The following is a 25,909-nucleotide window of genomic DNA, read 5'->3' as shown; positions in this document are numbered from 1 at the left end:
CTGCCTCCATGCGTGAATCCCCTTTTTGATTCTTAATTGGCTCCAGCCCTCTCTTAATACCCTTTTACTATTTATATGCCTCAACTAATTTTGCTTATGCCTTTCTTTCTGTTTCTCTCAAGGAGGCCTTTGTTTATGTTCAAACTTTGTTAAAAAGAGAACTCAAATTAGAATTAGGAAAGGAGTTTCCAGTCTGCCTTTCTCCATGTTCCTCTTCTTTCACTTGGCTAATAGAAATTAGAATTTAGATAGGTCACAGACCTGAAACGTTAACTCTGTTTCTCTCTCCACAGATGCTGCCAGACCTGTTAAGTATTTCCAGCACTTTTGGTTTTTATTTCAGATTTTCAGCATCCACAGTATTATGCTTTTATTTTAGAATTTAACCAATTGACTTCAAAATTCGAATGCTTTTTTTTTTGGAAAATTGAACTGACACTAACATGAAGACTCACTCATTCTTTTGACCTCTGTCTTAATCTTTCTATTGCCTTTCTTTACCCCAGTATCTCTCTCTCTCTCTCTGTCTCATAGTTGTAAGCAGTATTTTGAAATTACATTTTAAAACTGTCAACAAAATAGTGGTATGATGATTAGTTGGCTTCAAAATTCACTTTTTCTTTGAAAATTGAACAGTAACTTAAAGCACACCATTTTGCACGTTAAATATTTCAGTTGCTGGGAAAAAAAGTTACAATGGCAAAATTTTCATGAGCCGTTTTGAGCTATTTGTGCAATTTGACTACTGGATAACCACAATCACAGAGTAATACACTCTGTAAAATACTAGCTTATGTCAAGCAATTGGGCTTGTTAATGTTCCAGCTAATGCCATCTCTTACCACGCACAGCTGAACATATGTTCAGCAGCAGGAATGACCTCACCACCTCAAACCAGTGCTATTTAAAAGTGATCATCAACTACTTACAGGTTAGTTACTGGTTGATGTCTTCTAACTCTTGCTACAAATCTACAAGGATTTAGTGCTTTCTATAGTTGTATTAAGTTGCAAACGTCTACAGGGAGTGGTGTGGCAGATACTGAAGGACTTGTTGCAGACCTCAAGGCTTCTGCACAAACCAGTTGCTCCTAGATATGGATGCAGTAGTAGGCATTCTCCTTGGAATACAGCATGATGCGGAGAATGAACAGGAACTGCACAAAGACACCTACTGGAAGAGGAAGGAGCAGAGGGAGGAGGGCTCTCAGCAGAAGGCCATATCGACCCAGGATGTTCAGGGAACAGTTTTCCTACCTGAACTTCAGCGAGGAACAATGTATGAGATGTCTGCGCTTCAGTAAGGAAGTCCTCACTGAAATCTGCCACCCGCTGCAGCCACAACTGCAACCTCAGAGCAGGGAAAGGACTGCATTATCAGTGACTGTGAAGGTGACCGTGGCAACGAACCTTTATGCTTCTGGTTCCTTCCAGGCTGGAGCTGGAGATGTTTGTAACATCGCACAATGTATGGTCTGCTGTTGCATAAGGGAGGTCACTGATGCTCTCTATTCATTGAGAGCTAACTATATTTTGTTCTCTCTTGCCAGAAACAAGCAGGCTTCGCAGTGCCTTCTGGAGGTTCATAAAAATAACATCCATAGGTATTCTCCTGTCCACTCCTTAAGTCATCACTATTGATCTACCCTTCTCTCTGATAAGCTGAACATTTTCAAGATGTTTAGTCACTCTATCCTTAATTGTGGATTCTAGTAATTTCCCAACAACAGATGTTAGGCTAACTGATCTATATTTCTCCGGTTTTCCTCTCTCACCTTTCTTAAATAGCGGAGTGACGTGCAATTTTGCCATCTAAGGGAATGATGCCCAAATCAAGAGAATTTTGGAAGATTATAGATCAGGCACTTGCAATGTTCTCACCTACTTTGTTTAAAACCCTAGGATGGGAACCATATGGTGCCATTATGTTCTTCATTATTGTTATTTTGCTTATGTTAAGTTTGGTGAGTCCCTGTCCCTCATTCAATATTAATTTCCTAAGGATGTCCAATATCCATTGTAAATACTCACACAAAGTAATTATTCAACATGTTTCCCATTTTCTTATTTTCATTGACAATATCACAGTTTAGGGGGATGGTGACATGGTGGTAATTTTACTGGACTAGTACTACAGAGGCTCCAACTATTGCACAGGGGACACAAGCTCAAATCCCACCATGGCAGCTGTTGGAATTTAAATTCAATTAATTAATAAATCTAGAATTAAAAGCTAGCCTCAGTATGTCTGCATACATGTGACACCAGACCCACAGCAATTTGGTTGACTCTTAACAACCCTCCAAAATGGCCTCACAAGCCACTCAGTTGTACCAAATTGCTATAGAAAAGCCAAATAAGAATAAAACTGGACAGACCACCCAGCATTGACCTAGGCGCCAAAAATGACAACAGCACACCCTGCACAGTTGACCCTGCAAAGTCCTCCTTACTAACATCTGGGGACGTGCCAAAATTGGGAGAGCTGCCCCACAGACTATTCAAGAAACCACCTGACATAGTCATACTCACCAAATCATACCTTACAGTCAATATCCCAGACTCCTCCATCACCATCCCTGGGTATGTCCTGTCCCTCCAGCAGGACAGACACACTGGAGGTGGTGGCACAATTGTATACAGTTGGGAGGGAGTTGCCCTGGGAGTCCTCAACATTGACTTCAAAGCCCATGAAATCTCATGGCATCAGGTCAAACATGGGCAAGGAAACCTCCTACTGATTACCATCTACTGCCCTCCCTCAGCTGATGAATCGGGACTGCTCAACGTTGAACACCTTTTGGGCGCAGCACTGAGGGTAGCAACGGCACAAAATGTACTCTGGATGGGAGACTTCAATGTTCATCACCAAAAGTGGCTCAGTAGTACCACTACTGACTCAGCTGGATGTGTACTGAAGAACATATCTGCCAAACTGGGCTTGTGGCAGGTGGTGAGGGAAAACTAACAAGAGGGAGTAACCAATCTGACCTCGTCCTCAACAATCTACCTGTTGCAGATGCATCTGTCCGCAAGAGTATTAGTAGGAGTGACCACCACACAGTCCTTGTGTAGGCAAAGTTCCAACTTCACACTGAAGATACTGTCCATCATGTTTAGTTTAGTTTAGTTTAGAGATACAGCACTGAAACAGGCCCTTCGGCCCACCGAGTCTGTGCCGACCATCAACCACCCATTTATACTAATCCTACACTAATCCCATATTCCTGTCACATCCCCACCTGTCCCTATATATTTCCCTACCACCTACCTATACTAGGGGCAATTTATAATGGCCAATTAACCTATCAACCTGCAAGTCTTTGGCATGTGGGAGGAAACCGGAGCACCCGGAGGAAACCCACGCAGACACAGGGAGAACTTGCAAACTCCGCACAGGCAGTACCCAGAATCGAACCCGGGTCCCTGGAGCTGTGAGGCTGCGGTGCTAACCACTGCGCCACTGTGCATGTTGTATGGTACTGCCGTTGTGCTAAATGGGATAGATTCAGAACAGATCTAGCAGCTCAAAACTGGGCATCCATGAGGTGCTGTGGGCCATCAGCAGCATAAGAATTGTATTCAACTACAATTTGTAACCTCATGGCCCTGGATATCCCCTCGATCTACCATTATCATCAAGTCAGGGGATCAACCCTGGTTCAATGAAGAGTGCAGGACAGCATGCCAGGAGCAGGACCAGGCACACCAAAAATGAGGTACCAACCTGGTGAAGTTACAACACAGAACTGCATGCATGCTTAACAGTGTAAACAGCATGCAATAAACCTAAGTGATCACACAACCAATGGATCAGATCAAAGCTCTGCTGCAGACCTGTCATATCCCATTGTGAATGATGGTGGGCAATGAGACAAATAATCAGAGGAGGAGGCTCCACAAACATTCTCAATGATGAGGGAGCCCAGCACAGCAGTGCAAAAGACAAGGCTGAGTGGATGAACCATCTCGGCCTCCTCCTTAGGTCCTCCTTAGCATCACAGATGCCAGTCTTTATCCAATTTGATTCACTCCATGTGATATCAAGAAACGGCTGAGGCACTGCCTATAAGCAAAGGCTATTGGCCCTGTCAACATCCAGGATGTAGTGCTGAAGACTTGAGCTCCAGAACTAGCGTGCTCCTAGCTAAGCTGTTCCAGTGTATCTACATTACTGGCATCTACCTGACAATGTAGAAAATTGCCCAGGTATGTCCTATCCACAAAAAGCAGGACAAATTCAATCCGGTCAATTATCTTTTGATCATCAGCAAAGTGATGGAAGGTGTCGTTGACAGTGCTATCAAGCAGCACTTACACAGCAATAACCTGCTCACTGATGCTCAGTTTGGGTTCCACCAGGGCCACTCGGCTCCAGACCTCATTACAGCCTTGGTCCAAACATGGACAAAAAGGCTGAATTCCAGGGTTGGGGTGAGAGTTACTGCCCTTGACACCTAGGCAGTATTTGACTGAGTGTGGCATCAAGGAGCCCTCGCAAAATTGAAGTCAATGGGAATCAGGGGAAAATCTCTCCACTGGTTGGTGTCATACCTAGCACAAAGAAAGATGGCTGTGATTGTTGGAGACCAATCATATCAGCCCCATGACATCGCTGCAGGAATTCCTCAGGGTAGTGTCCTACACCCAACCATCTTCAGCAGCTTCATCAATGACCTTCCCTCCATCATAAAGTCAGAAGTGGGGATGTTCGCTGATGATTGCAAGGTGCTGAGTACCATTCGTAACTCCTCAGATACTGAAGCAGTCCATGTCCACATGCGGCAAGACCTGAACAACATTCAGTTTGGGCTGATAAGTGGCAAGTAATATGCCTGCCACACAATTGCTAGGCAATGACCATCTCCAACAGGAGAGAATCTGATCATCTCCCATTGACATTCAACAGTATTACCATTACTGAATCTCCCACCATCAACATCCTGCGCATTACCATTGACCAGAAACTTTACTGTACCAACCATATAAATACTGTGGCTAAGGAGCAGGTCAGAGGCTGGGAATTCTGTGGTGAGTAACTTACCTCCGGATTCACCAATACCTGTCCACCATCTACAAGGCACAAGTCAGGAGTGAGATGGAATACTCTCCATTTTCCTGGATGGATGCAGCTCCAACAACACACAAGAAGCTCAACACCATCCAGGACAAAGCAGTCTGCTTGATTGTCACCCCATCCACCACCTTCAACATTTACTCCCTCCACCACTGGCGCACAGTGACAGCAGTGTTTACCGTATACAAGATGCACTGCAGCAACAGGCCAAGTTTCTTTTGATGGAACCTTCCAAACCTGTGGCCTCTACCATTTAGAAGGACAAGGGCAGCAGACGCATGAGAACACCACCACCTGCAAGTTCCCCTCGAAGTCACACACCATTCTGACTTGGAACTATATCGCCATTTCTTCACTGTCGCTGGGTCAAAATCCTAGAACTCCCTTCCTAACAGCACTGTGGGTGTACCTACACCACAGGGACTGCAGCAGTCAAGAAGGCGGTTCACCACCACCTTCTCAAGGGCAATTAGGGATGGGCAACTAATGCTAGCCTTGCCAGTGATGCTCACATCCCATGAATTAATAAAAAAATACAAGAAGCCCTCATTGCTCCTGACTGCCCTCTTTTTTCTAATACAATTGAAAAAATGTTTTGTGTTGATTTTGATATCCCTTGCAATTTTCTTTTCATACTCCCTTTTGTAGCTTTTATGATCCATTTTGTCACACTTTGCTGATCTTTTTATCTTTCCCATTTGCCAGTACCGGTGCTTTTTTGTATTCTTGTATACTTTTTCTTATACTTATATGTTGTTTCTTACCTCTTAAGTTGCCGATGACTGTTGTTTTGGCAAGAAGAGCTCTTGCCTCTTAGGGGTATACACTGTATCATAGTAAATTCTTTTTTGAACACCTCCCACTAATCTTCTGCTGTTTTACTTTTAATAGATATGCCTAGTTTACTGTCTCATTACATCGATGTCAGCCTTACTTAAATCTAGAGCTTTCAAAATTCGATTCCATAACACCGTTAGTTTCAGCACTATGGCAGCTGGCAGATGAAAAAATGGCGGAGGGTCTGCTCCTGACCATTTCCGGTGCAGCTCACGCCACTCACCATGTCAGGAAGGCAATAGCTTAGGCACCCATGTGTGCGATGGAAGCGGCAGAGTGGGCAGGTTGTGACGCCAGTCAAAGTCTACCACTGATTTGGCATACGACCTGTCATTTTGTCCTTGCAGAACCTGATAACACCCTATCTTAAACATGCACAGCTGAACATGCATTTAACTGCACGAGAAACACGCAACTATTTAAAGGCATCATCATCTAACTTTCAGTTAAGGTGCTTTTGACTTTCTTTTGCTGCTGCTGAGTTAGTGGCACTACTATGTATTTTGTCAGAGGAATTGACAAGTTCTTTCAGTCAGAAGGGAGTGGTGCTGGACCTTTGGAAGGAATGGTGTGAACTTGAAAGGTCTTTGAGCAGAGAACTTGCTTCCAGTCATGGGAGCTATAATTCTTGTTCCTCTCAGGCTGCAACATGATATGGAGATGGAGCAGAAGCAGCAGACAGGAGAAGCTGTTCACAGAGGGAAGAGGAGGAAGGCTGTCAACAGAAGATCTTACCCACCTAGGGTCTTCGTACAGCACTTCTCCTACCTCAACCTCAGCCAGGGGCAGTATCTACAGTGGCTACGTTTTACTTAGGAGGTGGTCACAGAACTGTGCCACTTCCTTGACCCAGATCTGCAGCCACAGAGCAGGAGGGAGGATGGCGCTGCCAGTGGCCATCAAGTTCCCCATCACCCTCAATTTCTAAGCCAGCGGATCCTTCCAGGCTGGAGCCGGTGACATTGGAAACGTTTCTCAATTTGTGTTGATCACTGCATCCTGATGGTCACCGAGGCCCTGTACGCAAAGAAAAAGAACTTCATTGTCTTCTCTCTAAGCAGAGAAATGCAGGAGGAGCAAGCACACGGCAAAGGGTTCCACTCCTGAATGTGCAGTTCGTTTGCGATCACGCATGGACTGTCACGTTGATGAATGCCTGCTATCCTGGCAGCAGTTACGATGCCTTCATCCTCCGTCGGTCAGCCATTCCTGCCATCTTTGAGTCACCATGTCAAACCAGAGGGTGGCTGCATGGCGACGTGCCACCCGCTGTATGCATGGCTAATGACACCCTTCTTCCACCTGACCACACATGGATAACGCTCCTACAACAAGAGCCATCCTGCGACTAGGAACATCGCTGTCCTCAAAAAATGGTGCTGCTGCTTGAACCACCTGGGGGAGCCATCCAGTATTCATCAGAGCATGTCTTTTGATTTGTGGTGGTCTGCCATGTCCTCCACAACCAGTATGAGGGCACAGCCCTTGCCACCAGTCATTCAGCGCTGATCTCAGCAGGAGGAGGAAGAGAACAGGCTGATGGTGAGGGACTCATCAGACTCCAGTTCCCCTGAAAGCATCCCCAGATCCCCAGGTTCAACAGTTCCACATCTTACCATTCCTCTATTATGGACCATTACAGTGTCCTCTTGGCCACAATCCTGATATAAAAGAAACTGCAAACCAACAATTCCATAACAATTTCATCTAACAAAATGTTCAAAATTCCTACAATACTCACCCTTGAGCACTCCTTTGGTGCCTTTGCCTGGCCGAGTACTCCTATGCAATGTTACCCCAGTGACTGCAGCATGGTTGGTGGAAGGCTGCTGATTTTCAGTGCGGGAGACAGCAGATGGCCTTGTAGGATGCCCTTGAGCAGTTCCGGGTCTCAAAGGCCTGACTTTGGACTGCACCATCTCTGCATGGGTACCAGTAGTCTGGGTTACTGGCTGACAGGCACAGCAAGAACTCTGGCAGAGTGGCAGTGGTGAGAGAATGAATACTGTCAACTTGAGAAAGGACAGCAAGTTCTTATTGTACAAAAACACTGCCACTCCCCTGGGAGAGGTGCCTCTGCAATCCTAATAATCTGCTGGAGAACAGATTGGTGGACTGTCATGAGAGCTTGAAAGCACCTTTGAGCACTGGTACCCATAGCTATGATGGCAGGAATCTGAGCCTTCATGGCACCAAGCTGGGCTTGCATGACAGCAAGCTGAGATTTCATGACTTCAATCTGAGCTTCCACTGCAGCACTCAGACATTGGGTGGTTTCTGCTTCTGCTACAGTGGAAGCTGAGACATCGGCCATTGGACATTGCATGCTGGATTGGTCTGCAAGTGTTCTCATGCAGCCCATCAGCCTCATTCTCTACATAGCCCCATCAGAGTCCTCATCTGTCCTCTGCAGCAGAACTCATGTGCGACCTCTTCCTCCAGGAGGCTGGCACCCATCCTATCCTTTACACCTGGCCTGGCTGCAACCCACTCGTGCCCAATCACTCACCATGTGCAAATCTAGCCTCTGTGCTACCCTCTAAAGTACATGCAATACCAGCATCTGGCTGGTGACTGTGAGTGTCAGATCGAGGGACAGTCTTTCTTCCTCTTCAGTCTCTTCTCCCTATAGACCTTCAGCCTCGTGCGCCATTGACTGGCTAGGTACCAGTTCTTGGATATCTGAAAACATAAAGGATCCTGAGCTTTATAAACAGGGATATAGGCCAGAATTTTACCAGCCCTTTGGCAATGGGCGGGGAGACGGGAAGGCTGGCAAAATGGGCCCAGGAAAGCATTGGGGGGCATGGCTGACATCTTCCCACTGCCATGCCATTTTGGGAAGCTGGCAGATGTGCCGAATGCCAGGAGCCCAATTGAGCCAATTAAAGGCCTCTTCCCCTCCCCCTCCACAGGCAGTTTGCCAGTGGCGGGGGCCTGCTGCTGTGTGGGGAGACTGCTCAGTGCAACCTGGCGACATCCCAGCAGGCTCCGGTGGGGAGTCCTTTTTGAACACTCCATAGCCTCCATAGGGGTCCCTGGCACTGGTGCCGCCACCCCTCCCCCCCCCCGCCACACCATGGCACCCTCCCCAACCCCACCAGATCGCTGGGGCCTGTCTGCCTGGTCCCAGCATTCCCAAAGCCTACCTACCTGTCTTCAAGGGTGGATGACCATCAATGTGCCCTTATCCTGCAGTTGCAGCCCCAGCAGTGACCACTACTAGGGTGGCACTGTAAAGGCTGATGTGTTCCCGGCCCTCTGATTGGGCCGGTCGCGCTTCAGGCCGGGCTGCTGCTCTTAATGGGAATGGCAACCCCAGCGACAGGCCTCACTTAATTGCCTACTGCTGGGAATATGCCTCTCTGGGTCTCGCTGCCAGGCAAAGTGGGCTTGACTCCCACTTTCAGCCTAGCGTCGAAATTTCAGCCGCTGTCATAAAATTCAGCCCATAGAGTACAAAAGCAAGGAAGTTATGATGAACCTTTATAAAACACTAGTTTGGCCGCAACTGGGGTATTGTGTACAATTCTGGGCACAACTCTTCAGGAAGGATGTGAAGCCTTTGGAGAGAGTGCACAAAAGATTTATGAGAATGGTTCTGGGGATGAGGGACTTCAGTTACATGGATAGATTGGAGAAGCTGCTGTTGTTTTCCTCAAAGAGAAGGTTGAGAGGAGATTTGTTTGAGGTGATAAAAGTCATGATTGGTCTAGAGAGAAACTGTTCCCATTGATAGAAGGGTCAAGGACCAGAGGACATTGATATTAGGTGAATGGCGCAGTGAGTGGTTAGGATCTGGAATGCACTGCCTGAGAGTGTGGTCAAGGTAGATTCTGGAGGGATTGGACAAGCACCTGAAGAGAAGAAATCTCCAATGCTATAGGGAAAGGGCAAGGGAGTGGGACTAGCTGAGTAGCTGTTGCAGAGATCTGGCATGGACAAGAGGGGCTATTACAAACAGGTGAGAAAGGTGTCTAGGGGTCCCTCTCAGCCTTCACCTGGTCTTACTGTTAACAGTGTTTAATTTTCAAACACACTGTTTTTAGCTCCCCCTTGGTGAATCCTTGTTCACCGCTTACTAATTATAAGGCAAAGAAACCAACACAAACAGATTTTCTTAGGTTTAAAGAAGAAAACTTGAAATTTATTTAACAAACTCTAATTCGGTTAAAGCCTATGGATACACGACGCGCCCACCCGAGCATGCATATGCGATACACACATGCAAATAGAGACAGAAAAGGGCAGAAGAAAAATAAAGTGGAAAAGGTTTAGACAATATCTGAAGAGTTGTTGTTATGGTTCTTCAAGCTCACTGTAGAGTGCTGGATTGTAGGTAGATCTTGCTTTTCGTTGGGGCCCAGTATTCCTCTTAAACCTTGTTCGCTGTCGGAGACTTTTTTCTCTTGGGGTTCATGTGTCTTCAGTGGAGTCAGAGGCTTGTGAGAAAGAGATGGGAGCAGGCATACAGGAGAGGCTGTGGAAAGCCAACCAGGAGAGATCTTCTCAGTCCAGGAGCATTCTGCTTTTTGCCCAAACTTTTTGAACAAATTCAAAAAACTCAGGTTGCCCAGCAGGTTAGTCTTGTGACTAACCATGTCCATGGTTTGACCATGTCCATTTGTGTATTCGGCCATCTTAGCAGTCAACCTGGAATACGTGCTCTGCCACCTTCAACGTCTGGTGTTCAAAAGTCCATTGTGGGTTGAATGTGTCAGGGAATGGCTGCTTTGTCCTTCCAAACACTGCCTGTTAATATGCAAATGTCTTTCCAGCCATGGCTGATCTGTTTAACAAGTCCTTTCTTCATTCCAGTAACAGTTTAAAATCAACGTTCATGACAAAATTCATGTGCCTCATTCTTGGCAGGTGGGGGCCTAACATGACTGGGGCCAAATGGCCTCCTCAGTACTGTAACCATTCTATGATACTATTGTATGATTTGCTGCATAATGGGAAGAATTACTGCATGTTTTTAATCTTGCTGTATAAGATAAAATCTCATACATATTTTGTGTGTAACAGGTATTGGCTAGAAACTCCTTCATAAACTTGTTCAACCCTGACATTTCAAAAGTAGAACTTTTAAAAGATGTGGAAGATAAAAAGGAATTAATTGTACGCCTGGTAGCCCATGATGTGCCACTAGATCCAGAACATGCCGATGAGGATGAGGATGAAGACGAGGAGGAGGAAACAGAAGGCAAGGAGAATGCCAACCAAGAGGAGGAAATAATACATGAAGATGTTGGCCTGTTTAATATAAGTCCAAATTCCACAGAAGTTGAAGAACCTGTGATTTCCGACGGCAGTGATGCCATTAGAGATACTATTGTAGGAAATGATATGCAGCCATCATCACTCAAAAAGAATGACAAAATTGGTGATAAAACAATTAATGACTATTCAGTTGAAAAACTGCGTTACAATAATGCACAATATGAGAGAAGGCAAAGTCTTCAAGCTTTCATGGAACTTCTACACAAGAGTGGTCAGCAGGAAGCTGGAAATGAACTAACAGTACAGCAAATCACAGATTCCTATGAAAATATAACAGGAAGTGGTATCATCAGCAGACATAAAAGAGTATCTTCAGAAGGTCACATTCCACATCCACCACAAGAAAGGAAGCCATGGTCAAAAGAATTCAGTCATGTACGCTTTGACCCTAAGGCATTACTTTCTTCTGTAGGGATTTCTGACATGGTATGTAGCAACAATGTGCTTTATTCATCAATATTAGAGAGAACTATGGCACAGTGTATTAGCTTAAGCAGAATATTTAGGCTGAATTTCTTTTCAGGTTTTACTGAAAATACTTGATGCAACATGTTTCCTGTTTTGGGGAGGTTAAAATTCAAGTGGTATTTTCCCTTATGCAATTGATCACAGAACTTGGTCACAGAACTAGAACTGTGGGCACATTTTTGCTATAGCATGATGTCTCAACAAATGCTGTCCCCATCACCAGATTTGGGCATTCCATCAGCTGGTGACCACCCAAAATATTTTAAAACCTTTGGCCCAGAAGATGAGTTGGAGTTGGGGATATCAAAAGGAGCAAGTGAAAGTTTTGCCCTGCGCTACATCTTAAAGGCCTGCTTGGGTCTGCAAATGAAACCCGACCTGAGCCCGACATAACCACATCCGACCCGAGCCCGACCTGGCCCGAGTCCTTTCAGAGAATCAGAGAACTTCATGGTCACTTTTATCGATACTAGCTTTTTATTTCCAGCTGTTTGTAAACTGAATTCAAATTCTCAATTGAATTTACGTTTTCTGGATTATTAGCCCAGGCCTCTGGTTTACTAACCACTGCACTACTGTATTTATCTTAGTAACCACAAGGATAACTTTTGGATTGCTAAATCCAAAACTGGGCAGAAGACAGGGATTATATTAAATATACATATCTTGTGAAGAAAGGTAAGGAATTGTAGGAATAAAGCCTCACAAATGAATTGAAATGCTAAGATTATTATTATTCCCTAATTACATATCAATGCAAGTTACTCTTGGTACAAAATGGAAGCTGATGCACAATATCATTGTCAGATACAATTTTGTAATGTAAGGTCACCAGAGCTCTTGCTGTTGGAGGCAGTTAATTTGGGGTTTTACTCAAGCCTCTGATAACATCAGCAGGGGCAAAGCTAAATAGTTCTTCAGTTCGTATCTGGCTATGCATAAGCCATCTGGATTTGCAAAGTGCTTTCCCAATTCCTGGCCTGAATGGACGTCATCTTGACACCTGGGAAGATCCTGACCAGGTAACTGATCTCAAAATGTATTGTTATGACCTCAGTAGAGACCGTTAACTTTAAAACAAGAGATTATGAACTCCCCAGACTGATTAAAGAATAACATGACAAGATTTCATGTTTTCAGACTTTTACTATAGCATCTAAACTCAAAATCAACATTAACTAAACAGTACTTAGTAGGTAGCTAATACACTAAATTAAAGAGAAAGGTTATTTCTCATTATCTTATTAACATACCCGAAAATCCCACACCATATTTATACGTCACAGTGTTCTCATCAAAAAGGTATCCTTGCAGTTAAGTCTTAAACTCCTCCCAGTGGCAATGGGTTGGATCTCCCAGTCCCAGTCCTTCTCAAAGCTAATGTCCTCTTCGCTCACTTCTTCTGTGCACATCCAACTGGTCTTCCATTAATAAGGCAATCTCTGATGACCCCATCGCAAACTTCAACTTTCGAATCAGGTTCAAGTCTTAGCAGCTTTTTTGCTGTATCAGTGATTTGAGAACAGCTGTTTCTCTCTGTCTTAGGCTGCACAGCTCTGCTTGCTGGTCTTTCTTTCGTCCTTTAAGCCTCTGGACCTAGGAAAGCCTTTCAAACTTATCCAGCTCAAAAAAATAGTCGTTTGGCTTTTATAATTCTCAGAGTCCACAAGTCTGATTATAGAAAAACCACCTGGGCCATCCTTTTTTTCCAGGCTGCTCTGGCCATGTGGTGAGGGATGTGGGTAGATCCCGCTGTTCAACTCCCACCTGACTGCAGCAAGTGTTTTTTATTATTAGGGTTTAACCCCTTTGTGTTTTATTCATCAAATAAACAGCAACAGTTTTTTTTGTAAGCTTAAAACAGAAGATTAATTATTTATTGAGCAATACACCTTAACCCGAAATTGTCACGATCGCATCCACTGACGCTTTCACTCACACACACAGACACAAGAACAGACAGATAGAGAGGAAAAGAGGTAAGTGATTTTCAAGTGAGGTAGGGTTTCAGGGTTCACGGTAAACCTGTTGAATTCTCTCAGAAGTCAAGTTCTCATTGGTTACAGGCCTGAGATGTTTGTAGATTTCTCTGTTGGTTGAAAGTTCAGTTTGAAGACAGAGGATCATTTCCAATTCACTGTTGTACAAGTTGAAAATGTAGAATTTACAGCAGGCCACATTCCTTCTTGGCCTGTTGGAATTTCTCCCAGCTCACAGCTGGACAAGCTTTTGTGATACTTCTTTCTGGATCTCTCTCTCTACCTCGCAGGCTGCCTTTTTAAGGTAAAAAGTTTGTCGCATCAGATTCTGGTAGGAGACACTTTGATCCCTCCCTTATGGTGATCCCTCCCACAATGGCCCAGGATGAGAATAATCCAGTTATGATGGTTTCACTTCATACCTTCTTTGTTTCAGTAGAACACATTCAATTCAGGAATGTTTCAGGATGGCTGTGATTGGCACTTCTCAACCTGGTTAGGCATCCTTTGTTCTAAACGGACAGTGTGAAAATGTTCGAATATACATGTCTCCATCTTTTGCAGAATTGTCCATTTAAAAAAAAATGTAAAGTCAATATTTATAACTCTTCAGTTTGACTCTGTATTTTTTCATCGTCGCACTTCTCGTAAGTGTGACAAGGTGCTAAACATTGCAACTCAAATCTGCATTTTTATAGCCCCTGGCTCCCTGTTTATACTCTGTGGGCTGAATTTTATGAGTGTGCCGCAAATCACGGCGGCGCACTCTGATGTTGGCGGCGTGCCCGCGTGCATCGGCCGCCACTAAGCCCCTGCAATATTACACGTGGGGCTCATTTAAATGGAGGGGGCGGAGCGGCCACCCCCAATGATGTAGAGGAGGCAGCCACACCGTCCCTGGCAATGGTGTCCGACGCCACCACGCAGACGCCAGTGCCACTTTTAAAGGCCTTCAAGCCCTTAGAAGGCATTTGAATTTTTAAAGCAAACAGTATTTTACATTGGCCTTAGAAAATTAAATGAAGGCTGGAGGCCCTTTCCTACACACACCAATGTTTTTTAATTGGCCCTTATGCCGAACATCAACTTTATTCCCAACCTGAACCTCACCCCCACCAACCTCATCACATTTGCCCTTCAACCCCTTCCCACTATTTCCACAGCCAGTAAAAATTGTTTTTCCCGCATCTCCCCCCTCGCCACACTGATCATTTCACTCCTTCCCCCTCCCAACCAGTATCTCGCCTCAGAACCCAGTGCGGAGTTCCGAAGGCACACGAGTTGCAGCCGTGCACGTAATATTGGCGTGGGCCAGCCGCTGGAATCAGATAGGTTTATTTGCATCTTGTTTTAATTCATTTTATTATTTAAATGAAGGCCCCGCCACCAAGCAGCAGGGGGCTGCTGCACCGAAGCCTTGCTGCCACCAGTAAAATGAGGCAGGGCCTTCGTGGTTTCGGGGTTCGAGACGGGCCTCTCCCTGCAGAATTTTACAGATCCCCTGCCACGACCCCCGACGTCGAGGGGCTGGTAAAATTCTGCCCTGTAAGTTTGGGAGAATGAAACCCATTGACCTTTAAGTGTTACAACCTTGCACCCTGCCTTCAAAAGGGTATTTGATCTGGATTCCCTGTTCTCATGTAACCAAGGCCTCTGACCTGTCTCTGGGCAAAATTTTACACTGCATTAAAGATCGCAGTTTTTAATACATAACCGCAGTACAAAGTCCGGTGTTCATAACACCTCCCCACTATAAATAGAAAAACCATTACCGGAGTATTGATTTTTGAACAACATTATCAACATAAAACATTGTAAACATTTCACATATTACACAGGTAACAACAATATTTTCATCTCTGAATTGTTTTCCTCTATTATATCCATTCTTTTAATTCTGGACAGAGCATCAGCAATTACATTGCTCTTTCCTGTAACATGTACAATTTTTAAGGTAAATGGTTGCAACATTAAACTCTACTGGAATAATCTGGCATTGTTGGTCTTGAATTTCTCAAAAAACCTTAAAGGGTTACGATCAGTATAAACAGATATTTCTCCTTGACCATTATTGGCATAAACTTCAAAATGTTGAACAGCCATTATGAGAATGAAAGCCTCCTTTTCAATAGTGGAGTACTTCTTTTGGTACTTGTTTAATTTTTAGAGAAGTAACTGACTGGTTATTCGATGCCAGCATCACCATCTTGGAGTAACACCATTCCTACCCCCACATCACTGACATCAATTGCCCCTTTAAAGGGCTTGATAAAATTTGGTGCCGCTAGGACAGTTTCATTTATTAAAATCGCCTTTAATTTCTGAAATACCATTTAACATGATTCCGTCCATTCGACCTTCACATTTTTCCTTAACAAACTTGTGAGTGGGGTAACTACTGCACTGAAGTTAGGAACGAACTTTCGGTAGAACGCACACATCCCTAGGAATCGCAGTATCTCTCTTTTTGTCTTGGGAACTGGAAAGTATTATTGCCTGAACCTGAGGCAACACTCGACGTTGACCCACCATATGCTCTAAATAGGTGACCTTAGCCTTGGCAAACTCGCTGTTTGCAAAGTTTATGACCAAATTGGTTTTCTCTGACCTGTCGAACAGAACATTTAAGTGTTCAACATGATCTTCCTAACTGTCACTGTATACCAATAGATCATCAATATACACAACACAATTGCTTAGTCCAGCAATCACCTCATTAGTCAAGCTTTGAAATATGGCAGTGCATTTTTCCTACCAAATGACTTTACACTGAAGTCGGCCATCTGGGGTCATGAAGGCAGAAACGTCTTTCACTTGGTTAGTCAAGGAGACTTGACATTTTCCTTTCAGCAAGTCAATGGTTCCCCAGGCAAAGGTTGTTCTATCCACTTCGGTTTTCAACACTTGTTGAGAAACCTTGAGATGTTCTCTGGCCATCCCACAAGCTTTTGAGAGACTCTCTCAAAACTCTGACACATAATCTGGCACTAATGGAAACATCCTTTACTTCCTCAAGCTTCAAGTGAGGAACCAACTCTTGGACTATCTCCGCTTTCCTAGCCCCTAACTTCACACTAACCCCCATGTGTGCTGATATAGTGATCAAATTGATATTTTCAACTGCTGTAATAAACTGAGAGTCAAATCTTCTCTCTCCACAAAGGCTTGAGTTATTAAAAGTAGACATGCTAACTTTTCTTTATTAGTACAGTAAAAGTAATTGTGACATCTTGTTTGCTTAAACTCTGAAAAATTGCAATGAACCCGTTTTATAGCCTAATTGTGAACGAGTTGAATCCTGCATGGGCCCCCAATTTGTTATGACCTCAATAGAGACTGTTAACTTTAAAACAAGAGATATGAACTCCCCAAACTGATTAAAGAATTATGCAACAAGATTTCACGTTTTAAGACTTTTAGTATAACAACTAAACTTGAAATCAACATTAACTAAACAGTAAAATAACAGCAAAATACTGCAGATGCTGGAACTCTGAAATGCGAACAGAAAGTGCTGGAAATACTCAGCATGTCTGGCAGCATCTGTGTAGAGAGAAACAGAGTTAATGTTTCAGACCTGAAATGTTAACTCTGTTTCTCTCTACACAGATGCTGCCAGACCTGCTGAGTATGTCAAGCACTTTCTGTTCTCATTGACTAAACAGTGTTTAGTAGGTAGCTAATACATTAAATTACAGAGAAAGGTATTTCCCATTAACTTATTAACACACTTGAAAACCCCACACCACACTTCTATCTTACACAGTGTGCTCATCGAAAAGGTATCCTTGCAGTTAAAAGTCCCAAACTACTCCCAGTTCTAATGTGTTGGATCTCCCAGTCCTTCTCAAAGCCAATGTCCTCTTTGTTCACTTCCTCCGAGCACATTCGACTGGTCTTCTGATAATAATGCATTCTCTAATGACCCCATGAGTCTTTTCTCCTCCACAAACCTCAACTTTCAAATCAGGTTCAAGTCTTAGCAGCCTTTTGCTGTATCGGTGGTCTGACAGCAACTATTTTCCCCTCTCTCTGTTTTAGGCTGCACAGCTCTGCTTGCTGGTCGTTTTTTCTTTCAGCCTCCAAACCTAGGAAAGCCTTTCAAATTTATCCAGGTCAAAAGTCAATCGTCGTTTGCCTTTTACAGTTCCTGAAGTCTGACCATAGCAAAACCACCTGGGCCTTCCTTTGTTTCCACGTGTTAAACATCTCCATTTATAGAGCCCCTAGCTCCCTGTCTACAATCTGTATGTCTCGGAGAGTGAAACACGTTGACCTTTAGGTGCTACAACCTTACACCCTGCTTTCAAAAGGGTCTTTAATCTGGATTCCCTGTTCTCATGGTAACCAAGCCTCCAGCTTGCCTCTGGGCAGAATTTTACACTGCATTACAGAACAGTTTTGAACACATAACTACACAACAAAATCCAGGGTCCATAACAGTATGTACACTTGTGCATGTGCAGTAATCCCAACATTTCCAGCATCAAGGTGCTAATCACCGAAAACCAGTTTCGCTGGGTGGGCCACGTCATTTGCATGCCTGACACCAGGCTCTTGATGCAACTGCTCTACTCTGAGCTTCGCTGTGGCAAAGGACTCCCAGGAGGATGGAGGAAATGCTTTAGGAATGGTCTCTAGGCACCCCTGAAGAAATCCAACATACCCATCAACTCATGGGAGTCCCTGTCCTTCGACCGCTCAAAGTGGAGAAGGTGCATTCAGGAAGCACCTCATGAGATTTTGACAGGAGCATGCAGAAGCCAAGTCGAGGCAGTGGAAAGAAAATTCAGCTCCCCAAGTAACTCAACTATCTAATTCTTCAAACACCACCTGTCCCACATGTGGTAGAGTTTGCAGTTCACGCATTGGACTCGTTAGCCATGTTAGAGCACACTGAACCAGAGTGGAAGCAAGTCATGCTTGAGAGACTACCTAAGAAGAGTGTCCCATGCCTGCCAAATCTGTCATCCTATATAATTGTGCAATATGACACAATCATGGAACCACTTTCATTGTAGAAGTGTCATTAGAACTGACTGGTGGTGTCTTATATGTTACAGAGTTGATTTTTAAAATCTGTTCTCCCCTTTAGGGATGCATATTGGGAAATCACAGGCACAAACCCCAATTGTCGAGAATTTTTTTCGAAATAGCAGCTCAAAAAATGATTTTTCTGTCTGGTTTTATCTGTCACTAAAACCAATACAGTCTATTAGAAATTAATGGGTCCAGCTGAAAAGCGGCAATGACATCCTTAACAAAAAAATACAGGAAACAATGTTCGTGACCTGATACATGGTGTGGGAGGGAAATAATCATGTCTGGAAGCTTCAAGGTGGTTTCATGTGACTTAATGGACTTCTTAGAAGAATTGGTACACATTTGTTCTCATATTGGTGCTAATATTCCAACTTAGAGCAGTTGTAGAAGAGAGTCATTATTCAAAAAAAGGCTGTACGTACTAGAATCATAATTTACCTATGTGGAAATATATTTGTAATTGTTATTAACTGTTATTATGTCTTGCAGACCATGCTAAAACTGAAGGAAATGGATGCTAAACACCAATCAAAGAAATAACTAGAATAACATACAAACTTCCACAAAGGTGATCTGTAAAATAACTGCTGTTTACAGTGTACAACACTGATACTGTAGAGGGCTCATATGATATCATATAGAAGTGAAATCAGTAATTGCATTTTTCATATCCCTAGGTCACCTGTGTGATTTTATCTTTTACACAACTATCCTTCTGAAAAGAATTACTCTTAGTTTGCATCCAGAACTATAGTGTGTCGGTTGGCCACTGTAGCATGATTGAGATGCAGGGAAAACCTGGGCATGTTTTAATCAAATATAGCATATCCTTTATGCAAGGTATTGTGAGTACTCATTAGGGTTTACAAATATACACCTAATAATTTTAATTTAGAATTATGAAGTATTATGGAAATACATGGCCTGGAAATTTCCTCTGATCTGCTTTTACTCCACTACCATAATTTCACTGGAAGTGTAGGAATTCCTAGTCATCGTTATTTTTTATTACTAACAATGATATGCATTATTTTATCCTCATTTTCCCATTTCAGCATTCCCTGGCACTTGCACTTTAAGCACACTGACAAGGTGGACAGAAAATATGCTCCCAAACTTTCTCATACTTCCTGCTGAGATGGGTCCAGCCTTACCGATCACTTCTACAACACTTTTATATTGACGCTCATTTAGTTTGGACATCTGGAGAGCAGGGTCTGTGTTCCAGCTACCTGCATTTCCAGTAGAAGAACAGGTTCTCTTATCCCAATGGCAGAATTTTTGTTTTGTTTTGTACGGTACCATGCTTCTGCCGTTGGGATAAAGAAGCTGGTTATAGCAATATAAATATAGCTGGTGCAAGGATATGTTTACCCAGTATAATTGTGCAATATGACACCAAGATGAGCCACCATAATCACAGAAACACTTTCAGAATAGCAGGGCAGTATAACTTAAACAGTATTAGTAAGAGTACTTCTAGGAACAGTGCAATTGTACTGTAACATGCTAAACATTGGCTTCCAATTTAATGGCCCTCAGCGCTGGACCACTTTTTTGCATCTTTTATGATCTGTGCTTACAACATCTATTTATATTGAAACATTTGTGGTAATTTTGATCTGCTTGAAAAGAATGGGTAGATAGAATGGAGGAAAGATGCTGCATATGAGAGTTCTAACATATCATTGGTGTTGCTCCTGTACCAACTCAAATCCTCCCATATTCCTCTGTTTCAGTGCATTCTACTTTAAGATTTAACCATCTAACCCTATGGCTGTAAAATTGGGCTCCATAGCACCTGTAGTTTCAGTGCTACTTTTGGCGTTTTGGTATGAAAATAGGGTCTATGCCACTCATGCTCACTTCCATTGTGGCCTTCACGAAACATCATCTTGGTGAGGGCATTATTTTACGATCTCAGTGAGATCGTTAACATGAAAAATACGAGATATGCACTACCCGGACCAATTTCATGAATTACACAACAAGATTTCATGTTTTAATACTTTTATTATAACTACTGAACTAAAAGAAATCCCTAATTAACTGAAAAGTAGCTGATACCCCAAATTACACAGAAAGGTATTTTCTTTACATATTAAAATACTTGAAAACTTCACACTACACTTATACCATACACAGACAAAACAAAAATTCATGACACCAGTCATGAATGGTGGTGGACAATTAAACAACTAACTGAAGGAGGTGGCTCCCCAAATATCCCCATCCTCAATGATGGGGGAGCCCAGCACATCAGTGCAAAAGATAAGGCAGATGCATTTGCAGCAACCTTTAGCCAAGTGCCAAGTGGATGATCCATCTCGGCCTCCTCCTGACGTCCCCAGCATCACAGATGGCAGTCTTCATCCAATTTGATTCACTCTGCGTAATATCAAGAAATGACTGAAGGCACTGAATACTGCAAGGATATGAGCCCTGACAACATTCCGGCAATAGTTATGAAGACCTGTGCTCCAGAACTTGCCACGCCCCTAGCCAAACTAGTGCAGCTACAACACTGGCATCTACTTGGCAATGTGGAAAATTGCGCAGGTATGTCCAGTGTACAAAAAGCAGGACAAATTCAATTACCGCCCCATCAGTCTACTCTCGGTCATCAGTAAAGTGATGGAAGGTGTTGTCAACAGTGCTACCAAGCAGCACTTGCTTAGCAATAACCTGCTCAGTGATGCTCAGTTTGGGTTCTGCCAGGGCCACTCAGCTCCTGACCTCATTACAGCCTTGGTTCAAACATGGACAAAAGAGCTGAACTCAAGAGGTGAGGTGAGAGTGACTGCCCTTGACATCAAGGCAGCATTTGATGAAGTATGTCATCAAGGAGCCCTAGCAAAACTGGAGTCAATGGGAATCAGGGGGAAAACACTTCCCTGGTTGGTGTCATACCTAGCACAAAGGAAGATGGTTGTGGTTATTGGAGGTCAATCATCTCAGCGCCAGGACATCACTGCAGGAGTTCCTCAGGGTAGTGTCCTAGGCCCAACCATCTTCAGCTGCTTCATCAATGACCTTCCTTCAATCATAAGGTCAGAAGTGAGGATGTTCACTGATGATTACACAATGTTCAGCACCATTCACGATTCCTCAAATAATGAAACAGTCTGTGTAGAAATGCAGCAAGACCTGGACAAATGCTTTCTTTTACTGGCCGAGGTATAGAATTCAAAAGCAGGGATGTAATGCTGGAACTGCATAAAACACTGTTTAGGCCAGTTGGAGTATTGCGTACAGTTCTGGTCACCACATTACAGAAAGGACATAATTGCTCTGGAGAGACGACAGAGGAGATTTACAAGAATGTTGCCAGGGCTCGAAAGTTGCAGCTATGAGGAAAGATTGGAAAGGCTAGGGTTGTTTTCCTTAGAACAGAGGAGGCTGAGGGGTGACTTAATTGAGGTGTAAAAAATTATGAGGGGCCTAGATAGAGTAGACAGAAAGGACCTGTTTCCCCTAGCAGAGAGGTCAATTACCAGGGGGTACAGATTTAAGGTGATTGGTAGAAGGATTACAAGGGACATGAGGAAAACCTTTTTCACCCAGAGGGTGGTGGGTGTCTGGAATTCACCACCTGGTGGAGGCAGAAACCCTCAATTCTTTTAAAAGGTACCTGGACATGCACCTGAAGTGCTGTAACCGACAAGACTATGGACCAGGTGCTGGAAGGTGGAATTAGATTGGGCAGCTAGTTTTTTCGGCCGGCACGGATACGACGAGCTGAATGGCCTCCTTCTGTGCCATAATTTTTCTATGGTTCTATGACAATATCTAGGCTTGGGCTGATAAGTGGCAAGTAACATTCACACGACACAAGTGCCAGGTAATGACCATCTCAAACAAGATAGAATCTAACCATCACCCTTTGACATTCAATGGCATTACGATCACTGAATCCCCCACTATCAACATCCTGGGGGTTCCCATTGATCAGAAACTGAACTGGACTTGCCATATAAATACCATGGCTACAAGAGCAGGTCAGAGGCTAGGAATTCTGTGGCGAGTAACTCACCTCCTGACTCCCCAAAGCCTGTCCATCATTTACAAGGCATAAGTCAGGTGTGTGTTGGAATACTCTGCACTTGCCTGGATGGGCACAGCTCCAACAACACTCAAGGAGCTTGACACCATCTAGGACAAAGCAGTCCACTTGATTGGCACCCCATCCACAAACATTCATTCCGTCCACCACTGAAGCACAGTGGCAGCAGTGTGTACCATCTACAAGGTGCAGTGAAGCAAAGCACTAAGGCTCCCTAGACAGCACCTTCCAAACCCACGACCTCTGCCACCTAGAAGGATAAGGGCAGCAGAAGCATGGGAACACCACCACCTGCAAGTTCCCCTCTAAGTCATAGTCCATCCTGACTTGGAACTATATTACCATTCCTTCACTGTCGCTGGGCCATAATCCTGGAACTTCCTTCCTAACAGCACTGTGAGTGTACCTACCCCACATGGACTGCAGCGGTTCAAGAAGGCCGCTAACCATCACCTTCTCAAGGGCAATTAGGGATGGGCAATAAATGCTGGCCTAGCCAGCGGTGCCCACATCCCATGAACAAATAAAAAAAAGAGTTCTTTTTGATGGCAATTTCCTTTGCAGTTAAAATTTCCAAACTCCTCCCAGTTGCATTGGGTTGGATCTCCCAGACCTTTTCAAAAATCAGTGTCCTCTTCGCTCACTTCTCCGAGCACTTCTGACCTGGACATCTGTGAATAAGGCATTTCCTAATGATCCTGCTGGTCTTCTACTTCTCCGCAAGCTTCAACATTCAAATCAGGTTTTAGTCTTCACAGCCTTTTACTGTATTTTTCTGAGAACAAGTGTTCCCTCTCTCTCTCTCTCAAGCTGCCACCACTGGTTGTCTTCCTTTCTTATAACATGTTGTGAGGCTGCAACTGCTGAGTTCCCTTCTTACAGCCCTTTTGCCTTCAGAAAGTCTGTCAGATTTATCTGGACTCAAAAGTTAATAGCTTTTTGTACTGTTCCAATATGCAGAGTCCAGAATTCTGGTTTCACACTGCCCCTTGGTCTTTCCATTGTTCCCAAGTGTTAACAGCTGCCAGTACATTTGCATCTTCTTTCTTTTACAACCTGAAAGTCTGGGAGGGCGAAATCCATTATTCTTCAGGTGCTAGCTCTGCAGTCTCTGTTTATCAAAAGAAAGTCTTTGATCTGTGTTCTGTGTTGTCCTGGCAACCAAGACTTCTGTCTTAGAAACATAGAATCATAGAAAGTTTATGGCACAGAAAGAGGCCACTAGACCCATTGTGTCTACACGGCCAAAAAATGAGCCATTCAGCCTAATCTCTCTGTCCAACATTTGGTCAGTAGCCCTGCAGGTAATGGCACTTGAGGTGCATATCCAGACACCTTTTAAATGAGTTGAGGGTTTCTGTTTCTACTATCTTTTCAGGCAGTGAGTTCCAGAGCCCCAAAACCCTCTGGGTGAAAACATTTTTCCTCATCTCCCCTCTAATTTTTCTACCAATCACTTTAACTCAATGCCTCCTCATCACTGACTTCTCTGCGAAGCTAAATAGGCCCTTCAGATCCAATCTATCCAGGCACCTCACAATTTTGTGCATTTCAATGAAATCTCCCCTCAGCCTCCTCTGTTTCAAGGAGAACAACCCCAGCCTATCCAATCTTTCCTTATAGCTGCATTTTTCCAGTCCTGGCAACATCTTCGTAAGTCTCCTCTGTACCCTCTCTAGTGCAATTACATCCTTTCTGTAATGAGGTGACTGTAAACGGAACACAGTACTCAAGTTGTGGTCCAACCAATGATTTATCCAGTTCCAGCATAACCTCACTTCTCTTATATTCTATACCTTGGCTAATAAAGGAAAGAATTCCAGATGCCTTCTTAACCACATTATCGACCTGTCCTTCTACCTTCAGGGATCTGTGGACATTCACTCCAAGGTCCCTCACTTCTTCTACACCTCTCCGCATTCTCCCATTAATCGTGCATTCCTTTGCCTTGTTTGACCTCCCCCAATACATCACCTCACACTTCTCTGGGTTGAATTCCATTTGTCACTTTTCTGCCCACCTGATCAGTCCATCGATATCTTCCTGCAGCCTGGAGCTATCCTCCTTGCTATCATCTAATCGTTGTGTCATCTTCGAACTTCTTGATCATGCCCCCTACATTTACGTCCAGATCGTTAATAAAAAGCAGGGGACGCAGTACTGAGCCCTGCAGAATGCCACTGGAAACAACCCTCCAGTCGCAAAAACACCTGTCAACAATTACCCTTTGTTTCCTGCCACTGAGCCATTTTTGTATCCACCTTGCTACATTTCCCATGGGCTTTTATTTTTTTAACCAGTCTGCCATGTGGGACTTCATCAAATGCCATGCTAAATCCATGTAGATCACATCAACTGCACTACCCTCATCAATCTTCCTTGTTACTTTTTCAAAACATTTGATCATTAGTCAAACAAGATCTTCCCTTAACAAATCCATGCTGACTATCCTTGATTAATCAGTTCCCCTCTAAGTGACATTTTATCCTATCTCTCAGAACTGATTCCAATAATTTGCCTACTACTGAGGTTAGACTGACTGGCCTGTAATTATTCAGTCTATCCCTCGCTTCCTTTTTAAACAGCGATACAATGACCTTTCACAGAGTGGATGTGAGGTCACCTGACCTTCCGGACTCCCATCTTAAACTTTTAAAAATCACAATTTTTAAAACATAGTCATGTTACAAGGTCCAGCATTCATAACAATTAAAACAGAGAAGGTAGATTGTGATGTCTGTCACCACGTAACATTGATTAGACACCAGCGCTGCTGCTTTTGATCCCACTAGATCTGATCTAGTTAATGCCCTCTCTTAAACACACATAGCTGAACAGGCGTTCAGCAGCAGGAAGGACACCCACTCCCAAACAGTGCTATTTAAATGTATCATCAGCTACTTTCAGGTTAGTTGCTGATTACTTTCTACTACCTCTGTTTGAGTATTTGGAAGTGTTAGGTGTTTTAAGGAGTTGTTTACAGGTGGTAATACCTGCAGGGTGTGATACTGCACGTGGAGAAGGTTTTGGATATGACTGCAAGTGCTCTGGGCACACCATTTACTCCCAGTCATGGTATTGGAATAGCAGTCCCCCTTGAACTGCAGCATGAGAAGGAGATGGAGCAGAGGCAGCAAAGAAGTGGACAAACTGCTCGCAG

At 43.8% G+C, this 25,909-nt stretch overlaps 1 protein-coding gene across 1 annotated transcript in view; it reads left to right on the top strand.

Moving 5' to 3' along the window:
- Nucleotides 1-25,909, top strand: part of LOC137377681 (uncharacterized) — a 49,178-nt gene that overhangs the window by 13,523 nt on the left and 9,746 nt on the right. Inside the window, exons 2-3 of the mRNA XM_068047597.1 lie at nucleotides 10,942-11,622; nucleotides 19,176-19,254. Of these exons, the coding sequence (XP_067903698.1) occupies nucleotides 10,942-11,622; nucleotides 19,176-19,226 (732 nt within the window). The 3' untranslated portion in view covers nucleotides 19,227-19,254. The remainder of the gene's footprint in view (nucleotides 1-10,941; nucleotides 11,623-19,175; nucleotides 19,255-25,909) is intronic.

This window comes from Heterodontus francisci, chromosome 15, assembly GCF_036365525.1.
Source record: "Heterodontus francisci isolate sHetFra1 chromosome 15, sHetFra1.hap1, whole genome shotgun sequence".
NCBI lineage: Eukaryota > Metazoa > Chordata > Chondrichthyes > Heterodontiformes > Heterodontidae > Heterodontus > Heterodontus francisci.
The sequence above is the reverse complement of the archived record's forward strand: the minus strand, read 5'-3'. Positions and strand labels throughout refer to the sequence as shown.